Genomic DNA, 17,094 nt, shown 5'->3' with positions numbered 1-17,094 from the left:
ACAATGACCCCCTATATACCCTGTACCTGTGCAACCTCATTTCCTGTTAATGGACGCTGGCCCTTTAAGAAAGGGTCAGTGACCGCGCGCGCGCCCTAATGCGCATGCGCGCCGCCCGGGTGCCAGAAGCCAGGGAAGGAGGCTGCGAGGAGGACGCAGGGGAGCCGGCCAGGTCCAGGGAAGCTGTCGGGCGCCGGGATCGGGGGCCCGGAGCCCTGGGACGGACGGAATCCGGTGACTGGGGAGCGGAGAGCGTGGCAGGTGAGCCGGGGAACGGGGGTGAGGACCCGGGGAGCGTGACAGTACCCCCCCCCCCCACGCCCCCCTCCCCGCAACCGGGACATGAAGGCACGGATAAGAGGAGTGCCCACGTTCTCCCTGGGCTCCCAAGACCTATCCTCAGGACCATACCCTTCCCAGTCCACCAGGAAGAACTGTCGACCTCGTACGGTCTTCATGGCCACGATATCCCTTACCGCATAGATGTCATCATCGGCAATAGGAGGAGGGGCCGGACTGGCAGCAGCGGAGAAGGGACCAAGGACAACCGGCTTGAGCAGAGAGACGTGGAAGGAGTTGGGTATCCTCATCGTGGCCGGGAGCTGTAGCTTGTAGGATACCTCATTGATCTTGCTGAGGACCTTAAACGGCCCGATGTAGCGAGGACCCAGCTTGTAGGAAGGTATCTTCAATCGGATGTACTGGGAAGCAAGCCAGACCAGGTCACCAGGAGAGAAACACGGAGGATCCAGACGTCTCTTGTCAGCGTGTTTCTTCATCCGCTGGGAAGCGCGCCCAAGGGACGCTTTGACAGAGTCCCAAATGGTAGCAAAGTCACGAACTGCAGTATCAGCAGCCGGGACATCCGATGAAGGGGATATAGGCAATGGGACGGCGGGCTGGAGTCCGTAAACAACATGGAAGGGAGATTCGGAGGATGACTCACTGACGTGGTGGTTATGGGAGAATTCAGCCCAAGGCAGAAGCGAGGACCAGTCGTCGTGATGGGCGTTGACATAGTGACGTAGGTATGAGGTCACGATTTGATTGACCCTCTCCACTTGGCCGTTAGACTGAGGATGGTAAGAAGAAGAAAAGTCCAGAGTCACTCCCAGATGTTTGCATAGAGCCCTCCAGAAGCGGGAGGTGAACTGAGTTCCTCTGTCGGACACTATGTGGGATGGAAAGCCATGCAAGCGGAAGATGTGATGTATATAGGCTTCCGCGAGTTCCTGAGCAGAGGGCAGTCCGGCCATAGGAACGAAGTGGGCCATTTTGGAGAATCGATCAACCACGACCCATATGACTGTGTGCCCGGAGGATAATGGCAAGTCCGTAATAAAGTCCATTGCTATGTGTTGCCACGGGACTGAGGGTATCGGTAAAGGCAGAAGACGGCCATGGGGCAAGTGTTTGGGCGTCTTGTTCCTGGCACAGGAGGAGCAGGCAGAGACAAAAGCAGCGACGTCCGTGCGAAGGGATGGCCACCAGTAATGGCGTACAATCGCACCCCATGTTCTCTTCTGACCAGCATGCCCGGCTGTTTTTGAGGCATGACCCCAGTGTAACACTTTTTGCCTGTCGGTATCGGAGACATAGGTCTTCCCGGGCGGTATCTGGGCTAGGGTAACAGGGGCCACCGGAATGATGTTGCTAGGACAGATGATGGGTTGGGTAGTCTCTTCCTCCTGCTCCATGGGCATGAAAGACCTGGACAAGGCATCAGCGCGTACATTCTTGTCCGCGGGTCGGAAGTGAAGCTGAAAGTCGAACCTGGCAAAGAATAAGGACCACCTGGCTTGCCGTGGGTTCAGTCGCTGAGCGGACCGCAGGTATTCTAGGTTCTTGTGGTCCGTGTAAATGATCACGGGATACACTGCACCTTCCAGGAGGTAGCGCCATTCCTCCAGTGCCAGTTTGACTGCCAAGAGCTCTCGGTCCCCGATGGTATAGTTGCGTTCAGGCGCTGAGAAGCCCTTGGAGAAGAATCCGCAAGTCACCATCTTCCCGGAGGAGGACTTCTGCATGAGCACTGCTCCGGCTCCTGAGGAGGAGGCATCCACCTCCAAGGTGAACTGGCGGTTCAACTCCGGACGGTGAAGTACAGGCGAGGAAGCAAAAGCCCGCTTCAAAGAGCCAAACGCGGCGTCGGCCGCAGGCGACCAGTCCTTTGGATTTGCCTCTTTCTTAGTCAAAGCGGAAAGTGGAGCAGTCAGAGCAGAGAAGTGAGGGACGAATTGGCGGTAGTAGTTGGCGAATCCCAGGAAGCGTTGGATTGCCTTCAGTCCAGAAGGGGGAGGCCAGTTGAGAATGGCGGAGACCTTCTTGGGATCCATCTGCAGTCCAGTCTCAGAGATGATGTACCCCAGAAAGGGGAGAGAAGACTGCTCAAAGACACACTTCTCATACTTTGCGTACAGACGGTTCTCTCTTAGTCGTCGTAGAACCAGCTGTACGTGCTCTCTGTGGGTTGGGAGGTCCGGAGAGAAGACAAGGATGTCATCTAGGTATACTACCACACAGGTGTAGAGGAGGTCTCGGAACACGTCGTTCACCAGTTCTTGGAAGACGGCAGGGGCGTTACACAGGCCGAAGGGCATCACGCAGTACTCATAATGTCCATCGCGCGTATTAAACGCGGTCTTCCATTCGTCACCAGAGCGGATGCGCACCAGATTGTAAGCACCCCGAAGATCCAGCTTGGTGAACAGACGAGCTCCTCTAAGCCGGTCAAACAATTCGGGGATGAGCGGCAGAGGGTACTTGTTCTTAACAGTGATCTGATTCAGACCCCGGTAGTCGATGCAGGGACGTAAATCGCCCTCTTTTTTCTTGACAAAGAAGAAACCTGCTCCAGCAGGAGAGGAGGATCTCCGAATGAATCCCCTAGCCAGGCTCTCTGAGATGTAAGTCGACATAGCCCTTGTTTCGGCTGGAGATAAAGGATATATCCGTCCTCGTGGTGGCGTTGTTCCAGGGAGCAGGTCGATGGCACAATCGTAGGGGCGATGTGGCGGCAGTACCTCGGATTCTTTTTTATCAAAGACATCAGCAAAGGACCAATAAGCCGAGGGCAGCCCCGGTAGGTTCTCAGGAACCGGAGGTCGTCGGATGGGTTGTGTGGATTTTAGGCATCTCTCATGACACGAAGCACCCCAGCGGGTGATTTCGCCAGTGCCCCAGCTGACTGATGGTTCGTGAGTCCGTAACCATGGAAGGCCCAGCAGGATCTGATGGGACATGTGCGGAAGGACATAGAAGGCGATGTTCTCGGTGTGAAGAGCACCGATGCGCAGTTCAACCGGCCTGGTGGTCCAGGAGATGGTGTCAGAAAGGGGTCTCCCATCCACAGAGGCAATCACCAGGGGCTTGTTGAGTGGGATAACAGGCACCTGGTATTTGTCCACGGTGGCTTGCTGGATGAAATTGCCTGCTGCCCCGGAATCAAGATAGGCCTCAGCCGTGAACCGCGTCTCTCCCGTTGTCACTTGCACGGTCCATGTGACCGGATCAGAGAGAGTCCCAGCACCTAGGGTGGCCTCTCCTACCAACCCTAGGCTTTGGAGTTTCCCGGCCTTTCCGGACAGGAACGGAGGAGGTGTGTGCCCTCACCGCAGTAAAAGCAGAGACCCTGGGCAAGCCGCTCTGCTCTACGTTGTGCAGACTGACGCACTCGGTCAATCTGCATGGGCTCGTGGACGGGACTCCCAGCTGTTGATGACTGAGGTACGGAGGGCTTCTGAGGAGGAGATGAATGCCGTAACGGGCGTCTCTCACGAGATAGCTCTTTGGAGCGCTCCTGAAAACGTATGTCCACACGAGTTGCTAGGGCAATCAGGGCATCTAGGGTGGAGGGCACGTCCCGACCCGCCAACTCATCCTTGATGCGACTCGAGAGTCCCTCCCAGAAGGCGGCTGTTAGGGCCTCATTATTCCACCCGAGTTCTGAAGCCAAAGTGCGAAAACGGATGGCGTATTGGCCCACCGTCAGTGTTCCTTGACGTAGGCGGAGGAGTGATGAAGCAGAGGCAGAAGCGCGTCCCGGCTCGTCAAAGGTGCTGCGGAATGCCTGCAGGAACTGTTGAAGATCCTTGGTCATGGGGTCCTCCTTCTCCCACAAGGGGTTCATCCACGCCAGCGCCTCGCCCTCTAGGTGGGACATTATAAAGGCGACCTTGGCTTGGTCGGAGGCGAACAGATGTGGCAGCTGCGTGAAATGAAGGGAACATTGATTTATGAAGCCCCTGCAGGTCTTGGGATCTCCAGCATAACGAGGAGGTGACGCCAAACGGAGTCGGGAAGCATCTGACGAGGTTGCCACTGGTGCTGGGGCCATGGCTTGCCTGGCGGGGGACCTGGGTGCCGCAGGCGTCATTGATGCTTGTAATGTGTACAGGCGGGTGTCCACGGAAGTCATGAATTGCAGCATGCGGGTCTGGACTTCACGCTGGCGTTGGAGTTCCTCTTGCAGAGCCATTAGTGCTGCAGCGGGATCCATGGCCTGATCTTACTGTCACGGCCGGGCGGTCGGGCAGACCCAGGAGGTGGATCCACTGGACCGAACTCTCTGAGATGGTGGTAGGGAGTCCGGCAGCTGAAGCACTGATGGGCAGTAGAACAGTCCGTGCAAGTGAAGGCAGCGGAGGAGTCCCAGGGACCACGGAGTCACAGAAGGTGGTCTTGGTGACGTAGCTCAGGTTCGGAGGCCGAGGTGATATCAGGCGGGGTCCGGAACCTCTGGAGCAAGATGACGGGTCACCGCAGGGATCCGGGATGGTACGGACTGTCAGATGGCAGACGGACAGCGTGCGGGGATCAGGACACGGCAGACTGGATGGCGAGGCAGGTACGGCTCTACAAAGACAGATAGGTGAGTACAGGCACATAAACACCAAGAGACCTGACTCCTAGCTCAGGGAACACGAAGATCAGGCCCCGCCCCCTTGGACAATGACCCCCTATATACCCTGTACCTGTGCAACCTCATTTCCTGTTAATGGACGCTGGCCCTTTAAGAAAGGGTCAGTGACCGCGCGCGCGCCCTAATGCGCATGCGCGCCGCCCGGGTGCCAGAAGCCAGGGAAGGAGGCTGCGAGGAGGACGCAGGGGAGCCGGCCAGGTCCAGGGAAGCTGTCGGGCGCCGGGATCGGGGGCCCGGAGCCCTGGGACGGACGGAATCCGGTGACTGGGGAGCGGAGAGCGTGGCAGGTGAGCCGGGGAACGGGGGTGAGGACCCGGGGAGCGTGACAACCTATGAGTTACCTAAATTAGCAATCACAATTTAGGTGATTAACTGACAAAATTGCTACCTGGAGCACAGATTTTGTAATATTTAAATAATGAAATAGCAATTTTGAGCTTGACCGCTAAATGCCCACTAAATTTGCAAGATTTCCTTTCTTTATTTTAATATAGACATGTAAACAAATATATATATATATATATATATATACACAGCTCTGGCAAAAATTAAGAGACCACTGCAAAATTTTCAGTTTTTCTGATTCTTTTTAGATCTTCTTTGTTTGGTGGCTCGTGACTATCCATCTTCCACTTCATTACATTCCAGAGGTTTTCAATGGGGATCAGGTCTGGAGATTGGGCTGGCCATGACAGGGTTTTGATGTAGTGGTCCTTCATCCACACATTGATTGACTTAGCTGCGTGGCATGGCCAAGGCTGGGAAAACCAGTCCTCAAAGTTGGGGAACATTGCCTGAGCAGAAGGACTCAACTGTTTTTCCAGGATAACCTTGTATGCAGATCTATTCATACGTCCTTCACAAAGTTTAATCTGCCCAATTCCAGCCTTGCTGAAGCATCCCCAGACCATCACCAATCCTCCACCAAATTTCACATTGGGTGCAAGACACTGTGGCTTGTACACCTCTCCAGGTCTCAGTCTAATATTAGATGGCCAAGTGTTGTGCAAAGCTGAAAATTAGACTCATCAGAGAAGATTACCTTACTCTAGAAATTGGGCAGATTAAACTTTGCGAATGAATCAAGGTTAGCCTGGAAAAAACAGTTGCTTACGCTGCTCAGACAATGTTCCCCAACTGTGAGGACTGGTTTTTCCAGCAGGACAATGCAACATGCCACACAGCTAGGTCAATCAATGTGTGGATAAAGGACCACCACATCAAAACCCTGTCATGGCCAGCCCAATCTCCAGACCTGAACCCTATTGAAAAGGTCTGGAATGTAATCAAGAAGAAGATGGATAGTCACGAGCCATCAAACAAAGAAGAACTGCTTACATTTTTGCACCAGTTGTGGCATTAGATCACCCAAAAGCAATGTGAAAGACTGGTGGAAAGCAGCCAAGACGCATGAAAGCTGTGATTAAAAATCATGGTTATTCCACAAAATATTGATTTCTGAACTCTTCCTGAGTTAAAACATTAGTATTGTTGTTTCTAAATGATTATGACCTTGTTTTCTTTGCAGGTCTGAAAACAATGCATTTTTGTTGTTATTTTGACAATTTCTCATTTTCAGAAAATAAATACAAAATTTATTGCTTGGAAATTCAGAAACATGTTGTCAGTAGTTTATAGAATAAAAGAACAATTTACACTTTACTCAAAAATATACCTATAAAGAGAAACATCAGAAAAACTGACAATTGTATATATATATATATATATATATATATATATATATATATATATATATATATATATATATATATATATATATATATAAAACATAGGTATGTAAAAAAAATTGTAAAAAATACATGTGACAGAGATAATTGATTTAAACAATATGTCATTTTTAGAAGATAGCGTCCTTTTAAGAGACCAAAAAAAACAGCAACTAAACTCCCAATTTCCTTTCATATTATTTCCATTTGTTTTACTTTTACTAAATGTAGCAGCAAAATATTGGAGATTAAAATAAAAGCCCCTAGAAAAATAATCTTTCTTTTGCATATCCTCTATATTAATATTTCTTAAAAAAATACAGGTTGTGCTGTAGTAATTGTTGCTTGAGGATGCTATAGCTAGTGATATGCAAATTCCCCACCACATACGAGATACAGGTTTATAGATCGGGTTATTATTACGCATAATGAGTTATGTTCAGAAATGTAACGCTTTTTCCTTAGAATACGTTTTGCCTCCTATTAAAGAGGTTTTATTTTGCATGTCACATAGACAGAACTACGGTATACATACTAAAAAACGAGTGATTAAAGCATTTTGCCCTCAGCTACTTGGTTAGAAATAGCCTTATAATTATTTAATTTGCTTTTATATAGAAAATTACACAAATCACTGAATAGTGATGACAAAAAGGAATTCAGCAAGTACTCAAAGGCACCAGCACCATGCAACGGACTGAAATCTCTCTTCTGCCACAGGTGAGCCTGTGAGTTCCTGAAATATTTTTGTGCCGTGTGAACAAGAAATATTTTGGTAAAAAATTTTTTATGTTTTATTGAACTTCGTGAAATCTGGATAGGGATGTGTACAAAACAAAAAACAGTGGCCACCACCAAGTCTAAATTAAGGCTGACGCTACACGTTGACTTTGGCTGTGACACCGGTCACACAGCATAAAACCGCAGTATACCACTATACTACAACCACAGCAAGCAAGTTAATGGGGTGGCGGGGTGGCATAAGGTACTGCAACCACAGCCAGCAAGTTGCAAAAAGTTGGAATAGGTTGGATTTTTTATGACTTTCTTGTTAGGGTTGCTGTGTGACCCGAGTTGTTTGCATTATGCTGTGATGTAGCAGTGGCATACAGTGACCTTTGGTTGCATGATCTGTGTTGCATGACCCCATATACGTCCCAGAAAAACAAATGCAATAAAACAATGAATAGATTGTTCTATAACTGTTGAGCATAATATCCATTTGGGTGCCCAAGCCTATAGTTTTGGGATATGTTCAGATAGTCAAGGTTTTCACTAGGCAAATAACCCCTTGGTTTGTCCCAATGGTGATATTCATGATAAACATCTGGCCTAATATAATAATATATACAAATAAATATACAAAAAAACAAAATATTTTAAGCAAGTAATGTGGTGACATTTTGTGTAGCTTCATTTTTTAACTGTTCATAATCATTCATCTTCACGCCCAAACATTAAAATTTCATCATTAAGAAGGAAAAATCATAGAGCCATGGAGATCTCAGTATCGATGGACATGTTAATGATTTGCAAATAATATAAAAAGGGAAACAAAATTTTCAAAACACCTTGATTTAGTCAGCATCAAGTGTTAGCACCACATACAGAAACCCCAACACCTACATGCATTGGCCGCTATCATTGAGGTTATTAATAGTTGTCTGAGGCTTTTTCTGACATGCTAAATGCACTTGGGCAAATCATCAAAATCCACTGCTGACATCTCCTTTTGTAATTGCTGACCAATGACATCCCAGGTGTACAAGATGTGAGACAGGTTCAGAGATGCTGCAGGCCATGTTAGCATGCTTAGGCCATGCATGGGTGCTTTCAGAAGCACAAGCAACTTGCATCCTGGAATTGTCTTCTTGGAAATGGCTCTTAGGATATGTTTGAGAAATAGAAGTACCACTGCTCCCACAATTGATCCATTCTGTACTAAAAGTGACTTTGGATGTCACATACCAACACAAGGGAGTCAAACAGTGTCTACAAGAACCATCAGAAGGCATTTGCACAATATTGGAGCCAGACGTCCAGCTACAGGTATTCCATTGACTTCACACCACCACTCTCAAAGGCTATCATGGTTCAGTAGAAAACAGGATGTGTGGCGCCCCTGAGGCTTCAGTCACCAGAGGGTACTGCATCTCTTTTAAGATGTAGTATTCATTCCGGGTAAGAGGAGGTTAATCGCTGGTGTTTGTTTCACTTACACAAAATCCAGTGAGTGAGTCAGCCAGTTACACAACTCAGGAAGCCAGGCTGGGAAATTCCTGGTTACCAGGGCAACAGCCACTATGAGTCATCAAGAAGGTGGGGGCTGACTGAGGGAGTAGGAACACACAGACAGTTTGAGTTTAGAATAGTCTGAGACTTTGATCAACACGGTCCCTGGAAGGAGTGCTTAAGAACTCTTCTAGGTGGAATCAGCCAAACAGGAAGAGGGCGAGAGACAACCAGTGGAGATGGTAGGACAGAGTAGAACATGGTAGCTGGAGGTCGAGCCTAACCGTTCCCACAGTACCGGCACTGACAGGGTACAGAAGGCCTACGGCAGATCATACTTTATGTTGTCTGCCAGAATCTGCAGGGGATGAGGATTTCAAGTCCCATCGCCCACCACCCGTTTTCCCAGAGCACAGTAACACATAGGATCCGGGGTCAGGATTGCAGCCAGGCCCCATGGCGAGGACCCGCACCACATGCATATGGGACGGGACACTTAACAGAGACACTGGGGTCCCCAAGCTGCTTCAAGCCACTGGGATCCACAACCAAGCGCAAGCAAGGGAGGTCTTACACTCCACAGACACCTGCGATTGCCTCTGATTTACTCGGGACTGACTGAGGCCCATCGCGGGTATCTTACAAATTGTGAGAAAAGAGAACTTTTAACCGCAGCCCCTTGTGTCGTCCCTGTCATTGCCGGCGCCTCGCTTGTCAGTGCTCCCGTAGACTGCTGCCCTCGTCATCCACCGCTTTGCCTGTGGGGAGCGACACCATCCCGGCTGCCATAACACCTGCCCCGGCGAGGAATTCTGCAGCGGTGGCTACTCCCTGGCCGCACAGGTGGCGTCACAACAGACTTTCCCCATCACCTCGCTTTCCCTTCCCTTTATTCTTATGCGCTTCGGGGCAACGGAACCGAGCAAGGCCACCCGTGACATCGCCTGACCCATAACAAGTAGGTTAACTACCTGCCCCCGTGTGGTGCTACAGATGCAGTGCAGGTCTACTTTACATTAGGTGACTCCTAACCTTATCCCTCCAAGTTATATACCATCATGAAGGCCTCTTAATATTGCTGCCCGAGTGGTGTTCAGGTGGAGACCAGATACTGTAATGAAGTAATGGAGGCTGGAATCTATCCTCTTCAGCTATACGTCTGGTTTATATCTTGTTGCAATGATAACAGGAGATTGGTCCAGAGACTATTTAGGTATACCATGAAGAAGTATTCATGAGGGAGCATCACACCAGTACTACTCCTATGGTAGTTAGTATACTTGAAATTAAGACTAATGGAGACCAAGACCTCAGCCTAACATTAATTTGGTCACTGACTCTTGGTGTAGCCATTTTTCCAAAGTGTCCCAGGAGCCATGTTTCAACACAACAATCTCTGGCTGCATGTTAATCATTGTACTGTGAGCAGCCTGTGTGACCTAAATCTGCTACTATATCCTGCAGCCTCTCTGGACTTTTCTCCTATCGAGCACATCTTGGACATTAATGGTCGGCAATTGTAAAGTGAACTGCCAGCCGTGGATCTTGGTGAATGCCCAAATGCATTCAGCATGGTAGAACACTAATGAGACAACAAAGTGCACATATTTCTGCACATGGCGTTCATAGTCGCTACTGAATAAATTGAGATGTTTTGTCTCTAATTTTCAGCATTTTCATATCAATAAAAAGGTCAATCTATCCCGTGATTTTCATAATTCCACAACTTTTTCTGCTTGGGGTAGTAATGTTAATGTTGAAGAGTATATTTTGCTTTTTACTTCAATGCTCCACTTTACGTACTGTGATATGGCATTTGATAAGCTTTTGCAACCCCCTTTTAGATCAGTATTTAAGAATATCATGCTAAGACATCTTTAGGGCAGTTTTTGACTGGTATTTTGCATAATCATGTTTATATTTAAACAAAGCCTCTGGTAGAATAGATAAATCTTTTGTTTTGCATAAAGAGTCATTTGCATAAATGCGAGACTCATGTTTTATTTTCTGCATGCATCTTCAATAGATCTTACTAGAGATTTGTAATATTACAAACAACAGAGCATAGGACATTGTTTTATCACAAAACCACAGTTATCCCCTATTAAACATATTCTGGCTGTATTCCTTTTTAATGCATTACATTAACATTTTTCATTTACTGACTGCTTAGAAAAATCTAAAAATGTAGGTTTTATTTTTTAATAATTATTTTATTTCCATTTGAAGATGTAAATCATAATAATGGTCTTTTGGTTGACTTATAGTCAATGACAAGTAGTAATCCCAGAAAACATCTAATGGAAGCATTGATTGCTTATTCACTGATGTCTTAACTTCAGAATGTTGGGGTTTTTTCAGCAATGACTTTTGCTATTCATTTTTATTCCCATTTTGTCCATTACGGTCTTCTCTAATTCCTGGCTGCAGTCCCCATTCCTTGTGTACAATTTCTTCTGTCCTATATTCATTGATGCCCCGATATTAGACTTGGGTGGTCAGTGGCGGCAATTGTGAATTGTAGAAAATTCATTGTTTGATGAACTGATTAAAAATTATAAAAAAAAACATAAGGGAAGAAATTTATTGGAGCAATGCTTGCTACACCTATGTAACTAAAGATAGTGGTGTTCCCGATTGTCCATAGGATTGCATAGAGAGGACTATATATACTCATATCCAACTCTCAAAGAGCTAGGGATGAGAAATCCTATGGCTTGCGAATATCTCATTAACCTGGCAGTGGAAGAAATCAAGAAACCCCTATATTGTTTATTCACCATGGCTTTCTGTTTTCTGTTTCCCCCTTATCTCAAGGTGTTGAAGAACATAGCTACACTCTATACTATATTTGCAATTAATACAAATCTAGTGCATCAGTCAAAACATTTTAAAAATAGTCTGTCAGTACAAAGTGACTGTTCAAACAAAGCATTGGTGCTCGGTACAACCTTCGTGGAGTCAAACAGTTCAATGCATCTTCCCACCTACTTGATTTCCATCTATCTGGGCCCTCCTTTGGCTCCTCTGATAATTAAGCTTTCAATCAAGAAAGAATGGGACACTAGTTCTAGTAAGAAAACAGAATTGATTTTGTGAAGTATCACCCACAACAAAGGTGCGATGTGGCCAAACGGTCAAATCAGAAACCAGCACGGATGGTACAATGAACCTACGCCCCACTCTCAAGTCTTTTACAGCTTCTAACAGATTTTCCACCAGTATTGCCCGGTATTTAGCTCATCCATGTTCCCATGAACTCTGACTAGCTTCCCTGACCCTGGTGAAGAAAAGTCTCCCCTCATCATGATACAGCTACCACTATGTCTGATGGTGGGGATGGTGTTGTCAGAGTGATGTGCAATGTTAGTTTTCTACCACACACAGCGCTTTTCTTTTAGCCCAAAAAGTTCTACTTTGTCTCATCTGACCAGAGCAACTTCTTTCACATTCTAGCTCTGTGTCCTACATGAATTTTTGCAAACTGACATTTTTATGGCTTACTTTAAATAATAGTTTTCTTCTTTCTTGCCACTCTTCCATAAAGGCCAGATTTGTGGAGTATACGACTAATAGTTGTTCTATGGGCAGCTTTTCCCACCTGAGCTGTGGATCTCTGTAGCTCCTCAAGAGTGATCATGGGTCTCTTGTCTGCTTTTCTAATTAGTGATTCCCTTTCTTGGGATGTCAGTTTCGGCAGATGACCATGTCTTGGTAGGTTTGCATTTGTACCATAATCCTTTCATTTTTGGATGGTGGACTAACCATTGCTCTATGAGATGTTCAGGGTTGAACTATTTATGTTTTTATAATCTAACCAAGCTTTACTTTTCTCCACAACTTTATCCATGACCTCCGAGGCCTTCACAAAACACCTGTAGTTACACTGAGAATAAAGTACATACGGGTGGACTCAATTTACTAATTAAGTGACTTTATTTAAAGCTATGAGACTACAGGGGGCAGAATACATATGCACCTCACAATTTTTAGATGTACTGTATATATTTAGAAAACCATGTATCATTTCCTTTAAACTTCACAAATACTTGTTATTTAGTGTTAGTATATCACATAAAATCCTAGTAAAATAAATTTAAAATTTGAGGGTATAATGTAAAACAAGTGTCAAAACGTTCATGGAATATGAATACTTTTTCTGTGCACTATATATATTATTTGGTGATTAATTTATTGACTAAAACCAATTAAGAAAGGCCCTCACACATACCTGATATTTCATTTAGTATTAATAGGAATGATTTTCTCAAGAAAACCTACACATCGTACCACGACCCGCACAGTGAGGTTACTGGATGGAGACAAGCCGATTCATGCATTAGAGAGTCCACTTGTTCAGCATGCAAGTGTATCATTTCTGAAGGGAAAAAGCAGGTATATATTGGTTCTAATGTTACATTTTATCCATAGAGAATTCTGTACCTATTCTTTATACAGAGCAGATCATAAGTTCATATTGTAGGACGCAAAATCTGCAGCCTCAAGCCACAGTCCTAGAGATCTTGAAGAAACGTTTGACTTCTTTGAGATGAATTATCCTAAAGTATACTTTAAGGTTTGGTGAAACTAGTTTCACAAATTATCTGAGGATTCTCCTGTTGATTCATCGCACATTTCACCTCTGTTACTTTGAATATGGTGAAATCTACTGTAAAAATGCACATTATTTCCAAAACAGAAGAAGCACGCTTGTTTTTCTGCACATAAATTCCATCTAGCTTGTGAATAAGAATTGTATAATCATATACTTGCCTGATGCTGTAATCCAGGAAATTCGACTGATAAGCATTGGTGATGGGCAAGCACTAAAGTGCTCGTTATGCGAACCGGGAAGGTCAGATGCTCTGAAAGACCTCAACGAGTATAATGGAAGTCAATGATTGGTCAGTTTGTTTCTTTGACCACATAAACAGAGCATTTCCGGGAGGAGGGAGGGTGTGAGGGCTTTTTCTTTTTTTTTTTTCTTTGACGCACTACATCCAAAAACTTTTTTTTACCCTCAGGAGAGCCATTCAAATACTGCACATGGCTCACACTTGGGTGCCGGAAGCCATCATTCAGTGAAGGGAGCCAGCTCTTTGTATTCTCCTTTCATGGACCACACATCCGAGCACCCTTGATACTCAGCTAAGCACTGCCAGTACCCAAGCACCTTGATGCGAGTACGCTTGCTCATCATTAATAAGGATTCAATCTACGGAGATATTTATACTATCTTTTTACCATTGTTTTGTTGACTGGGTTTGCTTGAAAAATCACTAACAAAGTGATCAAAAGAGTGTTATTTGTATGAGAAATGTTCATCTGTCCAGGCTGTTGAATATCAACTGTTTTAAATGCTTCAGTCTTTCAAAGATACCAAGCATTTAAAAAAAATGTCATGTACATTCTTCTGGCAATTTTTGGTAGTAAGATGTGGCATAATTTACAAGTTTATGGAAACGCTAGAAAAACATTTTGAAGATGCCAGTAAAAAAAGACAAAATAAATTATGTAAAAAAACAAAAAAAAGCTCAGAAAATACCAGAAAACACCAAAAATAGACATTTCATGTTTACAAAATTAAAAAAAAAAAAATATGCTGGAATTCCTTACTTTTTTGACTGTCAGAAGGACGGTGTAATCATATTAGTCCAAGAGTGAAAGTTGAGTATTTGGTGAGTTTTTTTTTTACCTCAGTATTTGTAAGCTAAAACCAGGAGAGGGTAAAAAAAAATGCTGAAGTGGTGTACTCATTTCTATTATACTTTTCCTCTGAATGTTGTACTACTGGTTTTAGCTTACAAATAGCTAAAAAATCCTCATCAAATACTCAATGTGTGCACGCGAATTTAGGGTATATGGACAATGAGAGGTTTCTAGGAGTTTTTGGAGCAGGAAATGAGATGAAAATTAGTGGAAGCTCTTCAAGGCTATCTGCACATAGAGGCTTTATAAAAGGTGAAAAATAAGTGGCACTCACCACTGGCTCATTATTTTGTTTTTATTCCAAGATCATATGAGAATACAAAGTGAAGACACACAGACTGGGCTACAGCTGTTTCACATCTAATTACACTTCATCTAGCCCTGAAATCACACCTCTATGCCCTCTTTTTGAAGAAGCACACTCATCAAAATTTTTATCCTCTTAATAGTGCAATCATTATATTATATAGCACCGTGTACTTACAATTGCTCATTTTGCCTTTCTACCCAATTAATTCTTCCCTTTTCCATTAGTTCTATCACGTCACGTGATTAAAAACTGACTAGCTAAATTCTTCTAAGATCTATGTAGAAACAAGAAGTCTCTTTTCTCTGAATGCGTCATCACTGCAAAGGAGTAGAGCAGCTGGGTCAGGAGTTGAGGAGGGGGATAATTAATATTGCTCTTTAAAGCCTAAGAGAATTTAGCTAGTCTATTTTTAATCACATGTTGTTATAAACCTAATGGAAAATAGAAGAAATAACTGGGTAGAAAGGCAAAATGGGCAATTGTAAATACACAGTTCTATATAATATGATCGCAGTATATTAAGAGGTAAAAAATTTGTAGGGAAGGGAGTGCTTAATTAAATTCAACAGCAATATAATTTACATAATTTAATTATTCAGTAGATAGATATAGAAAGCTATTATATATATATATATATATATATATATATATATACTATAAACCAAAAAAGACAACATAGAAAGTGTTATCACAAAATATCCAAACATATTTTATAGGAGCTGAGTTCATTAAGATAACTCAGACCTAAAGCCTCCATTTTAATGATTAGCTGTGTTTTCTTTTTGTAAGAGTTTTTGTGACAATTCCCTCCCTCTCATAGGTACTTGTTGCAAATATAAATACATAAAATCCATGCAGTTTGGATCACTATTACTAATATGTTCCTCCCTCACATGATCAATAAGGCTGGGCGAGCCTTTGCATGTTCACTAACGCATTTATGAAGTGAACTACTGTTTTTTCCAATATAAAAACCATTGCAATCTCTTATGATCGCATTTACATAAATACAAAATTGCCAAGTTGTAAAAAGATGTGACATGCACATTCTTCTAGCATTTTGCTTTTGGAAGACGCTCTGTAGTTTACTATACAAGTCGTCACAATGAAAGCTTAAGAAATAGACAGAAGACGAGCAGACATTTTTGGAGCGTTTTGGCAACAATATGTGGCAAAAACCCCCCAAAACTGTTAGCGGTATTTTCATTATTCAATGAAGTGGAAAAAAATGACTGGAACACGACATTAAAAAAGATTTCACAAAAACCATGGGGAAAAAATCCAACATACTACCCAGGGCCAAATCCAATGAAAAAACGCTGGGGAAAAAGAAATTTAAAAAAAAAATAAAAACTAAAGAATCACACAGTAAACATCTTAGGAAATAATAATAATCTTTATTTCTATAGCGCTAACATATTCCGCAGCACTTTACAATTTAGAGGTTCATACAAACAGTCATAGTAAGGTTATGTGCGCACGTTGCGTAGTGTCAATGCTGAAAAATCTGCAGCGATTTGGCAGAGTATATACGCTTCAAATCGCTGCAGAAATACTGCGTAATAGATAAAAGTAACAAAAACAAACAATTTCCAGCTCACCAGTCTCCTGCATAGATATCCATTTGGGTCGTTGCACGGTATTCGTGGTTGGCGTCCACAGCTGACATAATCATTGAAGGGAAGACGGGAAGAGAACATATCCAGCACCGATGTCTTTAAAAAAACTTGAACTTTATTAGGTCACAATAAAAGGTATGTACATGGACTAACCAATCTCTCCATATGCCTCACTACACCTTACGCGTTTCAGAGAACTCCTTAATCATAGGCAAATACAAAGAAATGAAGTATATAGTGGCTTAAGTAGGTTCCAAGAACAACCGGATCTACATATAAAATAGTGCCATCATATGGATATCCATACATAATCAAACACAAAAGGATTAAAAAACATCATAAGTTATACAAAAAACATGCAAAAAAACTCCGACAAATATGTTAGCAAATTTTTTTAGTAAATATGATAAGTCGGATCGAAAATTAAGTCCATTGGGATAACGTGCTTTTAATTTTAATATCCAAAAAGCTTCTCTAGTAAATAGGAGGCTCTGCCAGTCCCCTCCTCTATACAGTTTAACTCTCTCAACCCCTTGTACCCTTAAGGAACTCATATTGCCCTGATGTATGTTTTTG

The 17,094-nt window shown here is 43.9% G+C and overlaps 1 protein-coding gene across 4 annotated transcripts in view; it reads left to right on the top strand.

Annotated features, from left to right (window-relative positions):
• PHTF1 (putative homeodomain transcription factor 1) overlaps window positions 1-17,094 on the top strand; it is a 217,597-nt gene that overhangs the window by 79,022 nt on the left and 121,481 nt on the right. For all 4 annotated transcript variants that reach the window (XM_075335599.1, XM_075335598.1, XM_075335597.1 and 1 more), the window contains 2 exons: window positions 7,267-7,368; window positions 13,128-13,275. In XM_075335599.1, coding sequence (XP_075191714.1) covers window positions 7,267-7,368; window positions 13,128-13,275 — 250 coding nt within the window. The remainder of the gene's footprint in view (window positions 1-7,266; window positions 7,369-13,127; window positions 13,276-17,094) is intronic.

This window comes from Anomaloglossus baeobatrachus, chromosome 2 (genome assembly GCF_048569485.1).
Source record: "Anomaloglossus baeobatrachus isolate aAnoBae1 chromosome 2, aAnoBae1.hap1, whole genome shotgun sequence".
Taxonomy (NCBI): Eukaryota; Metazoa; Chordata; class Amphibia; order Anura; family Aromobatidae; genus Anomaloglossus; species Anomaloglossus baeobatrachus.
Note: the sequence above shows the minus strand (reverse complement) of the source record. Positions and strands in the feature narration are given on the sequence as shown.